Source organism: Barbatula barbatula (assembly GCF_947034865.1).
Source record: "Barbatula barbatula genome assembly, chromosome: 15".
Lineage (NCBI taxonomy): Eukaryota > Metazoa > Chordata > Actinopteri > Cypriniformes > Nemacheilidae > Barbatula > Barbatula barbatula.
Genome location: NC_136778.1, coordinates 15,983,358 through 16,000,329, shown reverse-complemented (window position 1 = coordinate 16,000,329; position 16,972 = coordinate 15,983,358). Strand labels below are relative to the sequence as shown.

Sequence of the window (16,972 nt, the reverse complement as noted above, 5' to 3'; positions counted from 1 at the left end):
TAATTTAATTGCAGGACGCACAATTTCTCAAGCACGCAGTATTTAAAAAAAATCTGTTTTATTTAAGCCTGTTAAAACACTGGGATTGAACACAATTTATATAATCGTTGCAAAACGGCACAAAGAATGTTGAACCCAAAAAACATAAACATATGTACAAAACAAGAACAAGCTTTCCAGCATTACAGCACAATGTTCACTAAAAGACGATTTATTCCGTGAAATGACCACAATCTATCTAAAGCAAAGATCAAGAACTGGTCTGCATTTACATAAATGTTTTCCACTATGAAAAAGGATGAGTGTCAGGTTTTCTTGAAGGTAGCTTAATGCAAATTTAAGCAGATCCTGTAGTTGGAGCATTTTTCCCTCAAAGGTGGGCTTGATTATGGCATGGGGGTCTCACTGTGTCTGTTGAGTTGGTACTGCCGGTGGTTGTCTCCTGAAACACATTAGACATAACCCGAGTTTTTAGAACGGATACGCAGAGGTCAGCGATCACAGCTCTGTCAATTCAACTAAAGGAAATAACAACAATCTTCCATAAACCCCTCTGCTTCAGATGGCTGCATGTGTTTACAATTGCCGTGTGTCTGTTTTGTTTTGTGAAAATGAAAGTTAAAACGCAAAATGGCCAGATCAAATCTACAGAACAGAAACGAACACAAAAAGATTCTTTAGATGAGTCACAAATGATCGCCAAACCCTGTGGATTAGTTGTGATTTAAATGAAAAAATACAAATGAATACTGTAAACAATCACAAAAGCAATCTTTCCGTTTCAAAGTATCCCCTTCTCATTAGAGTTTGTTTATTCTTGTAGATCTTAAGGAATTTTCATAGTAGTAATACTAGTCACTAAATAATATACAGTATTAATGATGAACAACTATTGTCAAACAGAACTAAAAAGCTCAAACACAAACCACTGGTTGAGCTAATGTTGCCGTCTCCTTCTGGTCGAAATATTCAAACCAAATTTTTGAAAGCACCACAGAGTCACAACGTTTACACCTTAAGATCCCAAAATCAGATTATTTTCATCTGATCATGGTACAATGACAGGCTGAGCTGTCAGGTTCTCCAAGCGAAAGATCTGTGTGTGTTGGATTACGTGTGAAGGGAATATGAATCCAGCATTCCTGCCGAGCTGGTCCTGGAAAGATCCCTGCGGAGATGCAGGAATCTCGCTCTCTAATGGAGCTGGCAGAGAGAGCAGCTCTCTGGGATGGGAAAGAGAAGAGAGTAGCTTTTAGTTTTCCTGAGCTGCGGCGAGTTTATGCGGTTTTACAGAAAGAAAGAAAGAGAGGCCGGAGACGATGGAAAGAAAAGCATAACAACTCTTGAAGCACCATACTAGATATGCAGCGTGAAAATACCAGGGTTTACTGGTATGGTAACAAAGCGAGAAATTATTAAGTTAACTATAAAAGAACAAGTGGAATGTCTTTGGAAATCCGATGTACTTCTATGAACATCTGAATTGCGCTGTAAAGGTAATGCCGGGCCGGGTCACGCTGAACGTAATGGCACAGCTGTGAAAAGGTTCAAATGAGTTCTGCAGGAAAGAAAAGGGGGAATGGGGGTGGAAGGAAAGAGAGGGAAAGTTGGAGAGTGGGGATGAGTGATTGTGAGAGGAAATGTGAAAAAAGTGAGTGGGAGAACTAAAGGGGGCGACGGGAGTAGGCCGAGAGAGGAGGAGAAATAGGTGGAGGTCCAAACAGACCCATTTCAGAACGCAAAAGGAAATCAGGCAGAAATGAAAAATGGGCCAAAAATCGAGGTGAGGAATGAAAAAGGGATCAAAACTGGGACCCAGTTTAGAGTTTGCCGTAAGAAATAAACACCACCGGAGTGGTGAGAAAGCACCAAACAGCGGAACTTTGCTATGGGAGTCTGAACAGTTAGTTGACCATAACTCTCCTTCAATGCTCCTATGATGAAATCGTGCTCCTTTATTCTTGCTCATGCGAAATATGAAACATACCAGAAATCTACACAACACAACAGTCAAACAACTCTGAGACACGCGAGAAGCCTTCGTGTACACTCTCTGGTGATGCGGCTTTGACATGGAAACGAGACAAGAGCTAGAAAGAGAGACCATCTGTACTACAAATCAAATATGAAAAACACTTCCAGAGGACCCCCGCCCATCTCAAGTGAGTCTCATTAAGAAACGTCTGGGTCATACATTCGATTTTGCAAAAAGTATAGTTTACATAAAGGAAGTGAAGCCTATTTTAGGGATCATTAACACCGTGTTCTCAGTTTCCAGTCATAAGCAAACACTAAACGTGAACCTTGATGAGACAAAATCACGGCCAACCAGAAGATATCTGCTGTTTTATGCAGAGCATATTGTCTCTCTCTCTCCCAGTAATCTGTAATTCACATTTTTACGGTATCGGACGATTAAACTTTGTTAATGTAAGTACAGCATGTAAATATTTATGAATGTGTTAATTATAGGAACAAAACCATATGCTGTCTGAATGCTTTCTGTCTGGAGACCTGTTAGACTCGTGGCTGTTAGAACATTTTTCTGGGTTGCTCTGGAAGAACATCCATACATAGTTTGTTTATTAAATTAAAAATATACCAGAAAAGTTTGAAGGTTAAAGAATCGTTAGCTAGTGTAAAGAAGGCTTACACATGATTTTCGGGCGAAAATAAGAGAACTTGTAGTAATAGAGATATAATAGAGAACCCTGTTTTCTGCAGTGAATGATTTACATTTATGCATTTGGCAGACGCTTTTATCCAAAGCGACTTACATTGCATTGCACTATACATTTTGTTTCTGACTATGTGCAATCCCTGGGATCGAAACCATGACATTGGTGTTGCTAGCGCCACGCTCTAACCCCTGAGCTACAGGAGAGCCATCTTTCAGAGAAAAACGGTTGTTCTGCTTTTTGTTTCAGTCTTAAGGAGTATTATATTAATATTTAGATACTGCACATCGGTCAATATATCGGTTATCGGCTTCCAATGTTCAATAATGTTTGGTTATCGTTATCAGCCAAAATGTACATATGGGTACATTATCCCTAATAAAAATCCTACTAATAATGTTTTCTATATAAATGCCCATTCCCCCATTTTTCCATTATATACTCATCCAGACACTTCTTGAGAATTTTGTACTCAAGGGCTTTTTAACACTCAAAGTAAATGTGTTTGCATGTGTCTTGAATGAGTGCATACATCTGTTGAAGCCAAACTGCTCTTTTTTTCTTTACACTCAGAGCCATATGTTTATGGTACGTGTAATGCAGTTGTGTAGTTTTGGGACCAGTGAGCATGTGGTCTCATCCATCATGCATGTAAAGGTAGGTATGCCTATATTTCACGAGGAGTTCGGGTCTCCGAGTTCGCAGCATTGAGACTAATCCTAAGTAACGTTACAGATCCAAGAACAAGCCTTACTCTCAGGATACCAAGGGTCTTATTAGTTGTGTTCGGTAAGAGCATAAATCCCAACATTTGGAAGGTATAATAGAAGAAACTGAGCTTTTGTCCTGAACAAATGGCTGTGTGCTCAATGCTGCCTGCAAGTCACGAGTTTAAGGGGTGTCATTTATGATGAATTTATTATTATTATTTATTAAAAAATTATATTACTATATAGTTTGTAATGAAAACCCTGAATTATTAGACTGTTTATTTGCTGACCGTCTTATATGAACTGCATTCTTCACATGAAAATCAATACTGATTTTCAATATGATGCATTAAAAGCATTGTGTTTTTAAGACGTAAAGAACAGAAAGAAATAAGAAATTGTCAAATTGCTTGATCAAATTTTACTGCAAATGTTTTTTTCTGTAAGTTGGAACTCCCTTGGTAAACTGAAAGGCAGCAGTAGTGCACAAGATTTGTGGTCACATATGCTTTCCAACAACATGTAACACACAAACCCCAGAAAACGTGAAAACCAACATTTCATCAATGTTTTCTTGCTTGGAGCAATCAAAATGGTTTACTGAAATGTATTTACAGAGCACCGAGTTCCAGCCCTATAATCACTGGGCACTTTATTAATTTAGAGTTTATTCAGCTGTGTTGTGGATGGAAGGAACACTTACGTTAAATTCCCTTTCAAGCAGTAGATAAACATAAGTTGGATGACTCATGTCATGGTTTAGTGGTGCCAAATTTTTGCTTGAAATGGACCAAGATCAAGGAATGGACCGTGGTCTAAAGCAGGTAGCATAACCGAAAGGCTAGCCAGAGAGTAGATAGGTCGGTTTGAAGGCGGACGTCTGAAGAGATGGTTTACCTGGGAACGCTTGGAGGAATTCGTTTAGGACGGCTGGTAGCACTGGTGGTGTCTGTGCTGTTGGAAAGGGGAGGGGTGGAGGGTTCTGAGCGGTTTGGTGGAGGAGCAGCTGGTGCGGGATGTTTCTTAGGGACACTGTAACCCTGAGGAGACCTGAGAGAGAAAAAAAGCGAAAAAGTGACTTTTGGAAAACTCAATAGTTGGCTTTTCAATGACATTTGATATTTATCCAAAATGGTGATTCAGGGTTCCCGAATGAATTACTACTTCTTTTCCTTCACTCAAGAGTCGCATGTGATCACTGGTTAAGATATTTTTTGTTATTTTGATTCAAATTAATTCAACCAGTTGATTCATTGCAAAGAAATTATTGTTTTAAATGTATGTTTTACAGTTTTAGTTTACTTTTCCCTGATTTGCCAGCCCTGGAACACAAGATTCCTCAAATTGGTGATGAGAACCCTGACGATTGGATGCTTGTGAACAGGAAGTAGAAAGAAGTGGTACCTTCGGTGCAGCGTGGAGCTTCCGTGCAGCCAGGAATTATCAACGGGTGGCGGCAATGGGGTGGAGATAGTGGAGGTGGAGATGTCGGTAATGATGTTTAACGCCTCCTTCAGGGCGCCATGGGTACGCAGCACCTCTTCTCGACGCAGGGCCTGTTCAGGTGACTCATCCATCAGAGAGTATTGATCTCCTGAAGAGTACAGCTGAACAAGCAACTCAGAGTGGATAAACTCCTTCACCTATAGATGTTAAAGAGAAAGAATATAGATACAGAAGCACTTAAAGGTCCAGTGTATGAAATACATCTAGTGGTGAAGTTGGGAATTGCATCCAATGGCTCACTCCACCCCTCCCTTTCAAAGTACTACGGTGGCTGACACAGGGCTAAGATGTTGTCGCGTTTCCGTTTTTATATGTGAAAAGACAGAAACCCTAAATCTGTCCTTAATGTACAACATCAATATTTTCAGAAATTTGTATTTGTTCAAACACAGATAGAACCTTCTGATTCTGAAAAATCACTTTCGGGTTAGAATTATAAGGTTCTATCTGAAGAACATGAATTGTCGCAATACATTTTCAAGCAACACAAACAATTTACATATATAAAAAAAGTTACATTTACATGTTTTGATGACATTTATGTCATGAGTGCATGAGCTTAGTATCAGGCCAGTTACCCGATACATTTAACATTGTTTTATGAGAGTGTATGTTAACATAGGAATTAGGAAGCTAACAGTTAGCGCTGCTTGCTAGTGTTGAGTCGATAGCTACAGTAAATATAAAAATAAACTGTTCAACAAAACACAGAAATACTGTAGTTTGAGCTGCTCTCCTGGACAAGAGTATCAATAAAAGAGGTCAACCTTAAGGTTTCTTTAAAACATTGGTTTGCGTTGAATTGTTCCCTCAGATATTTCCTACTGTCACTTAGGAGTCGGGGCACATGACAAAGAAAGCTGGTCCTGATTGGTCCTCTTGTGTGTATTCAAAGTGCTGATTGGCAGATAGATAGAACCTTATAGAACCAAATTATAATTCAATTTTGGAGAAATGACAGAAAAAGTCCCTAAATGTACACAATTTAAAAAAACAAACATGGCATAATGTAAAAAAATCTGAAAACAGAACGCACATCTTTTTTAGTGACATATTCGCCAAAAATGCACTGTATTTCCATAAGATTTCTTTCTGAGCATGTTCAAGTCTGAAAATAACCCAAACCAAAACCATATGCGTATAAAGGTTTTATATTACATAGTGATTGTCAAGATTAATATTTATTTAATGTTAAAATAGAGCTTGGCAATATAAAGAATATTAGATATTATCAAAGTAACTGTGTAATATAAAATGACAGAATATGGAATATTGTTGAAAACAGATTCATGTGCCAAAAAAGAGATAAATAAGCAATTGATCCAGAAATGGGGGAGCAGCATTATTATTTTTTTTTACCTTGTTTTTGTACTTTTTGTATATTTTTAATCTTTATTCAAATCATTTTTAAATTAGGGCAAAAGAAAATCACCTTTTAAATTATTATGGAGCAAAACCAAAACCATTGACGTGAATTTTGTTTATCTTTAGAAATTGAAGAGATATTAAAGGGATAGTTCACCCAAAAATGGAGGTCTGGTTATCGTTCACTCGCCCTCAGGTTTTTCCAAACATGTATACATTTCTTTGTTCTTCTAAACACGGAGGAATGACAGTTTGGAAGAATGTCAGTAACCAAACCGATGTCATCCCCCATTTACTGCCATAGAAGGGGATATAAATGGGAGACAATCCCCCATGAGATCTGTTTGGTTACTGACATTCTACCAAATATCTTCCTTTGTGTTGAGCAAAACGAATACATTTCTACAGGTTTGGAACAATCTGAGGATGAGTAAATGATGACAGATTTTTACTTTTTGGGTGAACTGTCCCTTTAAGATGTATAAGTGTATTGCTCAGCCCGAAGTTAAAAAACAATGTCAGTTGATATGAGGGTCCAAAAGATACAATACAGACATTATTGATGACGAGGTGCATGATGGTCTTGGGCATCAGGTCTCGGATGCCTTTATAGACGATCGTCATGTATGAGTCCACAAGGTTCCGTATGGTCTCGACCTGACGCTCTAATTGAGGATCCATTGAGAAGCTCTCAGCCTGGCTTGAACTCTCACCATCCACCTGACCAATCAAAAAACAGACAGATGAGTATGAGGGGCGTTTTTAAGAAGGATCAGAGGCAGCGAGTCTCTTTTGCTTCCTTTAGCTCTCCTTAAGATTACACGTGAAGTGCTAACATTTCTTACAACACCACTGGGATGTTTCACAATTCTGTGCCACTCAATTTGTTGTGTTTGTTTGGTAGGTCATGTGATATTATTTAAACGGCACTTAAAATTGTTAAATGATACTTGAGAATGTTGAGTCCCAAGTATACGAAACAGCTGTCCAAAGTATACCCTATAAAATAGATTTACCCCGAGAAAGAACATTGCATTCTCATTTCAGAAGTCCACCACACGCCACTGGTGATGATGTGGAAACATCAGAATCATACGAATGCTATTTATAATTATATTTGCAATTATAAATACATAAAATGAACAAGACGCACAAAAAGACATGTTGGTGTTGGGACTGGAAGCATTCAAAACCTTGAGCCGTTCTTCTGCGAGTGTCTGTGGGGGTGTGGTAGACTTGTGTCAAAGCGAGTTATGGGAAACCCTGACAGACCTGTGACATCACTCAACATGTTGCTCCAAAGCACACATAAAGACAGAGGAGCGGGAGGAGGGGATGGTGAAAAAAGCGCGAGGGAGCTGATTAGAAACAGAGCTCAGAGCCCCTCCCTTTCTGATCCTCCATGGTGTGACACAAGAGCTGAGGAATGCAGCAGAGCTCCTGACCCCAGAGCAGAGCCACCATGAAACCCACAGCCGCAAGCACACACACAGGAGCGAGAACTTCAGCAAAATGAGCAGCCAAAGACCGCTGGGGTCATTAGGTCCAAATACAGCTCATGGGGTGCCTTTCTTCAGCTTGTATTGAAACGATGGTGTCTTGATTCGTGAAAAAATTTAGTTCCTCGGCTTGAGCTATGAAGAACTCTTGTCCTATCGAGAACAACAGTCCTTAAGGCTAAAAAACACTACAAGACTTTTGCTCAGATTTTCAGTATGGACTTTCAAAAAGTCTGCAAGTGTATGATGTCTAGTTTAAAAAAGGTCTGGTCAGATTTTAAACGTATTGTCGTTGTATTACAGCCAGGTCTGATATAAAATTCTTCAGTTCAGCATTTTTTAAAGTATATAGATGGTGGGGAACCTAAAAAAAGTTCCTAAATGCGTTTTTGCATGAACTGAAACCTTAATTCTTAAAAAGTATAAGGTTAAGGAAACAGGATTTCTGTCTACATGCTTACAGTGGTTTTCTCTGGGTAGACCCCGGCTCTCAGCAGAGATGCCTTCCAGCTGTCCACATCCTCCTGCGTGTCACAGGCCAGCTCCAGATGCCTGTAGTCCTTATACACGTTCCTGTTGCGGAGGTAATCTGTCGTTAGTTGGTTTCCGTGGCAACACATACACTCTCGCACAAACAAATATAGCAAATGGCAAAAATCTCTCTGACGCTCGGTCGCACGTATTAGGCAAAACCAAAACCGCAGATCACCCCTCCTCTCCTCTATGACGGGAATATGCATTCCTTTGCTTTAATCTAATCTGATCTCATTGTTTCAACCCAATGTGTTCTACAAATCAATGTAGACTGTCGTTTTGCGGATGTTTTTGGAAACGGAAGTCTGAAGTTTATTGAATTAAAACAAAATACCAAACCTAGTGGCATCTGCAAACAAATGATGCAAACGGTTATCTCCAAACTAGCTTAATTCTTTTATTTTTGCAATGTTTTTTTAAAGGGATAGTTAGGGCTGAGGCAGTGATGGAATTTCCAGTTCTGTGATTCTGTGTGGCTCTCTGTATGCGATATTACCGTCTTCGTTCCTATTTTGGTTGCAAATATCCATAAAGTATGTTGTTGGGCTATTAGTAACATATATTGTTGTTATTAAATGACAAAGACGTTTTAAAACAAGTTAAATACTTATTTATATTCATTGGCGAATGCAAAACAACAAAGAGCAACGAGGTGCAATACAAACGCAAGAAGGCTACACGCTTTTTTTCCTTTACAAAAGAAAAGACTCGAGGCCAACCAGATTATGTTACATATGATATAATTGTCAGTTATCTGAATATAGAGAATATAAAGTCACACAGGTTTGAAATGACAAGAGAGAAAATGATGTCAGATTTGGGTGAATTATCAACTAACTAATTTGAATTATAGTGGATGTATGTTTACTCAGATGTATTAGCAGAGTGAACACAGGTGTAGTTTATCGCATTAAATATGTACATATTCCACTAAAGCCATGTTTGGACTTTTCACTTAGCCTTTTTTATATGGAAGATAAAAGACAACACATTTACATTTATTCATTTGCCAAACGCTTTTATCCAAAGCGACTTACAACTAGGAGAGCATATACAATTTTTGTCAACACGCTTAACAGTACCGTTAGTTTACAAGGCCATGCTAGTAAGCAAGGGAGAGAATGAACAGCAACAGGTATGTTTTGAGCTGATTTTTGAAAGTTGTGAAGGATGCTGCAGTCCGAGTGGAAGCTGGCAGTTCACAAACTCTATTAACACTTTGAATGAGATTAAAATGACAGAATAGCTCAGGTAATTAACTCCACCATTTTATTATGTACAGGAACAGTTCACCCAAAAATATAAGATTTGTCTTCATTTACTCACCCTCAAGTTGTCCCAAATCTGAATAAATGTATTAGTTCTGATGAACACAGAGAACAATATTTAGAACAATGTTTGTAACCAAACAGTTCTTGGCCACCATTGACTACCATAGTAGAAAAAATTCCACAGTATAGAAATATACCGTAAAATAACCTTTTCCCTCTAAAATTATACGATATAAAGATATATATTAAATAGTTTTCCCCATTTGTCTTGTAAATGTGTTGTCTTGTTCTGTAATTTTATTTTTAAATACATATAACAAATTCTGTTTTTTTACATTTTATGTGGAAATCCGTAAAATAACCTTTTTTTTACAGTGCACTTCTGACTACCATTAAAATTTTTCCGACTATGGTAGTCGATGGTGGCCAAGAACTGTTTGGTTACAAGCATTCTTCCAAATTTCTTTCTCTGGGTTCATCAGAACAAACGTTAACACAGCCTTGGAACAACTCAAGGGTAAAGAAATGATGACAGAATTTTTATGTGGGTGAACTGTCCCTTTAAGTTTAACAACCAGCATTGATTTATTAATATTTATTAATATCAACATATATAAGCCTTTTTGTGAAGTGAAGCTTGATAAAGCTAAATCTTGGGTCGATGCTATATTTATTAAAAACAAATACCACTTTTTACAAACTGTAATGCAAAGATAGGTGTAAAATTTTTTACAGCTACGATGCATAACTTTTGCCTGTCTGTCTGAAAAACAAAACTGCAGGTTGAAATTATGTTACTGGTATCATGATCCACACAAATATCAAACGCTCAACTTATTAAAACAATTATAAGAACCACCATTGCAAATCAGTGTAAAGTAAGGAGAAATCAGATTTTTCATGTTTTTGCTCTAAAACCTGTAATTTCTAACAACAACAAAAAAGTACTGCTTGTAGCTATTCAAAAACTTTTTGGGTTCATTCTTTTGCTCATATAAGTTCCCTTTCTGTCGGTCTCTCGACGTTGTGTCAAACCGACAGATGGGGTTTGATCTTGAGAACCTATCAACTCTGATTGTACTTTGTAAAAGGCCAATGAAATTGGCAAATAGAATGACGTGCCATTCTCCGCCCGGTACATATGGCGCGTCCATTCATTCTCCTTTTGTTCTTCGGATCCTGCAGAGCATCTTTATATGCAAAGCCCTTATCTCGCTGTACAACTGGACCATATGACACAGATGAGCGGATTCGGCCTCTCGGTACGACTCCCCTCGGGCGTTTGGGTGCAAAGCCATAAGTGTTTAAAAGTGTACATTTTTCTAAAAGGAACACAGCGTTGCATGTGTCACTGACATGTCTCGCCAATGTAATCTTGAGTGGGGTCGCTTTGTTCTCGAACCAGGGACGAATCGTTTATCAGATGCTTGGGGCTTAAGCATGCTGAGACAGCGTTTGTGGATCTGACATGTCCGCATTGCGACCGCATGTCGATCAGGGTGTTGCGGTCATGTGTGGCTGTGTTCTGCCTGCCACAACCTCTTCTGCTTCCTGCACCACCGAGGATTCTGCGCCTCCACACCCATCTGGGACTCCCATGGCCGTTAATCCGTGGCCAGTGCTGCAGACGTCCATGCCCCGGCATGCTCACCTGTCCCAACTCCGATGAGCGGCAGTGGACCTTCACTTAGCAGAGATGGTGACGAAGTGTCCGTCACAGCATCGGATGGCGACTTCTGGACATCTGATGCAGAGCACTCCCTGGAGCTCCCGGCTCCGGCTGGTCGAGCCCAGGACGAGGCCGATGCGGAGATGTTGTCCACTCTGGTGGTCCAGGAAAGACACCTATGGCTGAACCTTGCGCAGATGCACATCTCTGGCAGACATATGCAGAGCTGCGGGTTGGGCTACGCCCACCACCGAGGTTCTACAACCTTTGCGTGGAACCGGTTTCCGACCGTGTCTTGAGGGTACCAACAGGTAGGACCAGCGACCGGTGCGGTGTACGCCTGCTAAAGTGCCTTCTCCCCTCTTTAGGTAAGTCAGTGTGCTATTTTGCCTCCCTACTTTCCCCACTGGGTGAAGTACAGGCATTCCATCCATCACTAAGCATCTCTTCTTGTTACGAGTGGACCGGCTCATATACCAAAGCTCGGTAGAGGTGAGTTTCCCTCTCGAGGTGAACCTCTGTTTACTTGAGCCCCCCCATTGGGTCGTTCCGTCTGACTACTACTATGCTACTCTCTCGGGGTTCCTGCGCTCAACAGTGTCCCTCACGGTACGAGACGGCCATCTCGTATCTAGTGTAGGAAGGCCTCCACCTGTGACAGCCGTAGGTAAAAGCTCTCGCCCTTATTCAAGTGCTGCCTTACCTTTTTCACTGGAAGATCATGATTCGCGGCAGTGCATCCATGACTCGCCTAGGCCGGTCAGAGTCGCGCCGCAGGAGGTTGTGATATGGCGAAGCTCAGTGGCATTTCGTATAGGAACCCTATCTGGCGGTTCGACACACTGTCGAGAGACCGACACAAAGTAAACGTCTTGATTACGGATGTAACCTAAGTTCCCTGATGGAGGGAACGAGATGTTGTGTCCTTTATGCCACAATGCTTCGCCCGCTGCAGCGACCCAGGTATCCTACCAGGTTCCTCAGCCCAAAAAGTGAATGAATGGGCACGCCATCTTCCTTTTATACCTGTATGTACGGGGTGGAAACTGGCGCATCATACCATTCGCCAATTTTATTGGCCTTTTAAAAAGTACAATCAGAGTTGATTCTCAAGATCAAACCCCATCTTTCGGTTCGACACCATGTCTCGTCCCCTCCATCAGGGAACTTAGGTTACATCCATAACCAAGACGTTCCTTACATTTTAATTAATTTTACAAGCGCTTTCTCATTCCCAACTTTTGACCTGCATCTTTCTGTCATCTTTGTCTAATAATGAAAATACTATGGTGGTAATGATGCAGTAATGGGATCAGATTGCAACACAATGGATCTTTAAAATATGCCATAGTATTGAAATGCACATACCATTGTAATCATGTGGTACTTTCAGATACCTACAAAAATACCAGACTATTACTATTATAGAATAGTTCTATGATATACGCATTGAAAACCATAGTACAATACCACGTCCAAATATATTTACTGTGGGACTTTTCGGTACTTTCTTGTAAGTGCAGTCTCTCTCTCTTTTCCCTTGTTCACGCCAGCCCAGCTTAGAGAGTGAGGCAGGAATCTGGAGTCGGTCTCTCTCCATCTGTTCCACATTCCCCCTAATTATTCCGTTGTTCTTCTCCTTTTGTTTCCCCTATTTGCACTCGCTCTCTTTTTTGTGGCTATTGTTTCTCTTTGTTGTGCCTGTGGGGTAAGAAGCTTAAAGTATAATGTACAACATGTATTTGATTTAGTCTGCGGGTGATAAGAACGAGGCTACAAAAAACGTGACCTGAGACAGAGGTCAAGTCGGACACATAACTTAACTCACACACTAAAACAAAACCACACACCAAACCTGACGCATTCTCACACGCTCTAAACTCATAAAGCTCGGGTATAAAACACTGTTTTTGCAAGCACGGTTATGACTCAGTGCTACTAATAGGCTATTGTTGTAATTGAGAAATCTTGTTTTAAATCCCTTTATTTTCAAATGCTTTATTTTTATAACATGCTGTTAGCGCAACGCTGTCTTAATGTGATATTCAAGTATGTGTCTGTTTATGTCACTGACCCAAGAGGCCCAAACATTATTTGCTTTGCAACCCTCCTAATAAAGTGGGATGTGTGGAATACTGATTCATAATTCATCAGTAGCTCCTGATAAAGTATTTTTCCCAACTATGGGAGTCAATGGGGGCAAAATCTGTCTGGTCATAAGCATTCTTCCAAATATCTTTCTCTGTGTTCATCAGAACAAATACATTTATACAGATTTGGAACAACTCGAAGGTGAGAAAATTATGACAGAATTAAAATTTTTGGGGGAAATATCCCTTGAATTTATTCTCTTTATTGTATAATTTTTTTTATAAAATTAACGATTTGTTGAATTTTGTCCTATGTTCATTTGATGAAATAAATAATTTGTTGAATATGTTGTGTATCTTTGTCACATTTAAAGAAACAAAATGGGACATTAACATCTAGCAGTTGAGTGAGCTTGGAATCGCGGTCTAAATTGAAAATGTCGGAGAGGCAAGTTTAGCCAAGTAACGGTTTCTTTGGCTTGTCATCAGAAATAATACACAGTTATTCTATAATTTGTGGTTGTGTACCGGAAGTTAAGGGCAGTCCACGCATGTGCGCATGCGCTGTAACGTTTGTTGATGTTGTTGCTTTAAAAGTGTCTATGCCAGAATAAATGCTAATGGAATGCTAATACTGTTACAGAAGTATAGCTACTACACAATTCAGAGAATCCAAAAGACTTAAACACATATGAATATTAACACAATTAGTTTTTTCACTGATTTAATGAATTAGCCAACTAAAAACACAGTTAATATGGCTCCAACAGTAACACGTTTGTGGCCTTAACTTAACTTTTGGAAGATTTCGCAAAGAATCAATAACAACAGATTCCCTGCAGAGTAGATGATTTCTAACAAGCAAAAGTAAATGACATTAGCTATATATAATACTGTCTAGCCTGTATTCTTTTGTTCACTCCCTCATGTCATTCATAACACATTTGACTTTGTTCTGTAGAACACAAAAGACATTTGAAGGAATCTTGGACCTCATTGATCCTCAATGTATGGACACAAAACAACTGAGACGTTTCTCAAAATATCTTATTTTGTGTTCCACTGAAGAAAGAGTCAAACACATGCTTTGAACAAAAAGTCGGTATATAAATAATGACATCATTTGTATAGCCTTTCATTTAAGAAGATCACTGTAAATGTAATTTTTTGTTGGATCTACAAATTGTGAGATGTCAAAATGACTTGCTGTGCTAATCAACAACATGCTACAGATGCTCTTGATAGAGCTTCATTTGTACTGAACACACAACATTCCTTTAATCAAAGTCCTGAATGAAACCAGAACTGCCTTCACATATGAAACCGAATGCAATACATGCAGATGCAAACATGTCCGTCGCTAAAAAGTGCAGAGATGGATGATGGTGTTTCTGCATTTGTCATGGGCACATTTATGTTTTTTCCTCCCCTTTCCTATGCCAGACTGGTGTCACCACTGTGTCAAAATGACTTCTGCCATCTGACATCACTGCTCACCCTGACACTTGTGAGATGGTGGGTGTGAAGGGCACAGTTTGAAACATTAGATCATTTGAGTGTGAGAGAGAGAGAGCGAGAGAGAGAGACGGAAAGGGGATTTTTCGGACTGCTGGGTGGTATGTTTCAGCTTGAGAGCGGGAATGAGTTGAGAGTTTATGAGAACTTCAATATCTTTATACAGAGTGCCTAGAATGATGTATATGTGTATGTGTGTGTGCTACGTGAGGGTACCTGATTGATTGTGGTACAGCCTAGGGTGTGTTTACAATAGTCTGCCATGCCTTGCTCTGTGTCAAAGCCTGTGTGTGTGTGTGTGTGTGTGTGTGTGTGTGTGTGTGTGTGTGTGTGTGTGTGTGTGTGTTACCACAGCGTACCGACATCTCTCCAATTATGCAGCTAATCAAACCCAGACACACCCGCACTCAGAAATGAAACACACTTGTTAGGAAAGAATGTCAGAGAAACACAGAGAGAGGAAGAGAAGGAGAGAGTGAGAGAGAGAAAGAGAGAAAAGATGGAGAAAGAGAGAGAGAGAGAGAGAGAGAGAGAGAGAGGGGGCGTTAAGCACTGATTGGCCAGGAATGTGTCAAATTGTGTCCTACTGCGCCCCCTGTTCCCGTCTTAGACTGTGTAAAGTATTATTGTAGAGGTGCGGAGAGTATATGCTTAAAAATATAAGAAGAGTCTGCGTCTGATATGAGTAACATGTACTGTATATCCACACTGAATCACAGCCAACGGGTGAAGCTTAGCTGGTAGAGTATGGTGGTAATAACACCAAAGCCATCGGTTTGAGTCCCATGCAGTGCACATACTGATAAAACATGCAGCTTAAATATGCTGCAAAAAATGACTGCTTCCAAACAGCAGTGCCATTGGATGGACAGATCGATACTCCCTCCTCATTGCTGGTTGAGTCAGGCTGGTTGGGATGAACAAACAGACCAATGTTTTGAAAGGAGTGCTTGACACTTGTTTTACACTTTTTAGGAAAATAGATATAAATATATTCGCATCTTCAATGTAGTCGTATTTTGCTTAAAATGTGCAGAAATGTTACCTTGCCATTGTATCATGCCGCTTCTTGGGGTTTTACCCTAATATGTTTTAAACAACCTTCCATACATTCTGTGCTCTTACTGGCTGCTCTTTTTCATTATTTAGTAAAAGTTATACATTTCAAATATATAAAATGTTTTATATATAAAAATGGGATTAGTTTATAATGAAAAGGTTTTTTGTTTGCAAAATTATATTTTTGTCTATGAAACTACTTTCAGACATACACCTTCAAATAAAACCTCTTTAAGACAAAGTGTTTAAAGTCCCTGTGAACCGGAAGTTGCAAGTTTTCTTATGTATTTTGACGCATTTCCGAGTGTGGGCGTGGCTTTTATCTTTCTCTGAGATGTGATTGGATGAATAAAAACCGCAATTGTATTTTTAAATGGAACTGGCAGCAGTTGAATGGGAGGAGTCAACAGATGCTCCGCTCAAGCCCTTTAACATGTGTTATCTAATGGCTGTAATACACTACAACTTTTAAAATCCGAACAGATTTTTTAAAAACTAAACATCATACATTTGCAGACTTTTTGAAAGTTTCAGCTAGAAATCAAATCTGAATCTTTCCCAAACTTTGCAAAGCAAGGCACCCCTTTGTAGGGTTTTTTTCCCTACGGCATCCCAACCCCGATTTAACTAAATGTACATGCGTACATACATATATTAAATGAAATCCAGATTGCCAAACAACAAATTAAGTATAAACAGCTGCATGAATTTATTAGAAATGCATTACAACATACATTATATGAGGTGAAACAACTGATTCAAATGAACCATCCGTCATTTACAACTCGATGACCATGTAAACCAATCTTATAGACTGATATGAACCATTTACTGTATGTGGAAATTGTTGGAACAAAACACATTAGAATAAAGATTGATACTTAACTTTGTCAATAATAATAAACAACTCACATTACATTTATTTTTAGGTTCTTATTTGCTTTATTCAAACCTGACCTTACAACCTAAAAAGAAAACTAAAATACCTGTGCATGTAACAGTGTTACAGGTATTTTTTAGTGTGCCTGCTTTTGGAAGCACAGCCTCTTGATACGGGCGTAGATTGAGGATTGCGC

The 16,972-nt window shown here is 39.4% G+C and overlaps 1 protein-coding gene across 2 annotated transcripts in view; it reads right to left on the bottom strand.

Annotated features, from left to right (window-relative positions):
- Positions 1-44: 44 nt before the first annotated feature.
- dnm3a (dynamin 3a) overlaps positions 45-16,972 on the bottom strand; it is a 38,524-nt gene continuing 21,596 nt past the window's right edge. The window contains exons 18-22 of one of the 2 annotated variants that reach the window (XM_079475564.1): positions 8,220-8,331; positions 6,815-6,979; positions 4,793-5,031; positions 4,286-4,438; positions 45-442 (exon numbers count right to left, since the gene is read on the bottom strand). In XM_079475564.1, coding sequence (XP_079331690.1) covers positions 403-442; positions 4,286-4,438; positions 4,793-5,031; positions 6,815-6,979; positions 8,220-8,331 — 709 coding nt within the window. In that variant the 3' untranslated portion in view covers positions 45-402. Of the gene's footprint in view, positions 443-4,285; positions 4,439-4,792; positions 5,032-6,793; positions 6,980-8,219; positions 8,332-16,972 lie in introns of those variants that run through there. The other variant, XM_079475565.1, reaches the window with a different exon arrangement.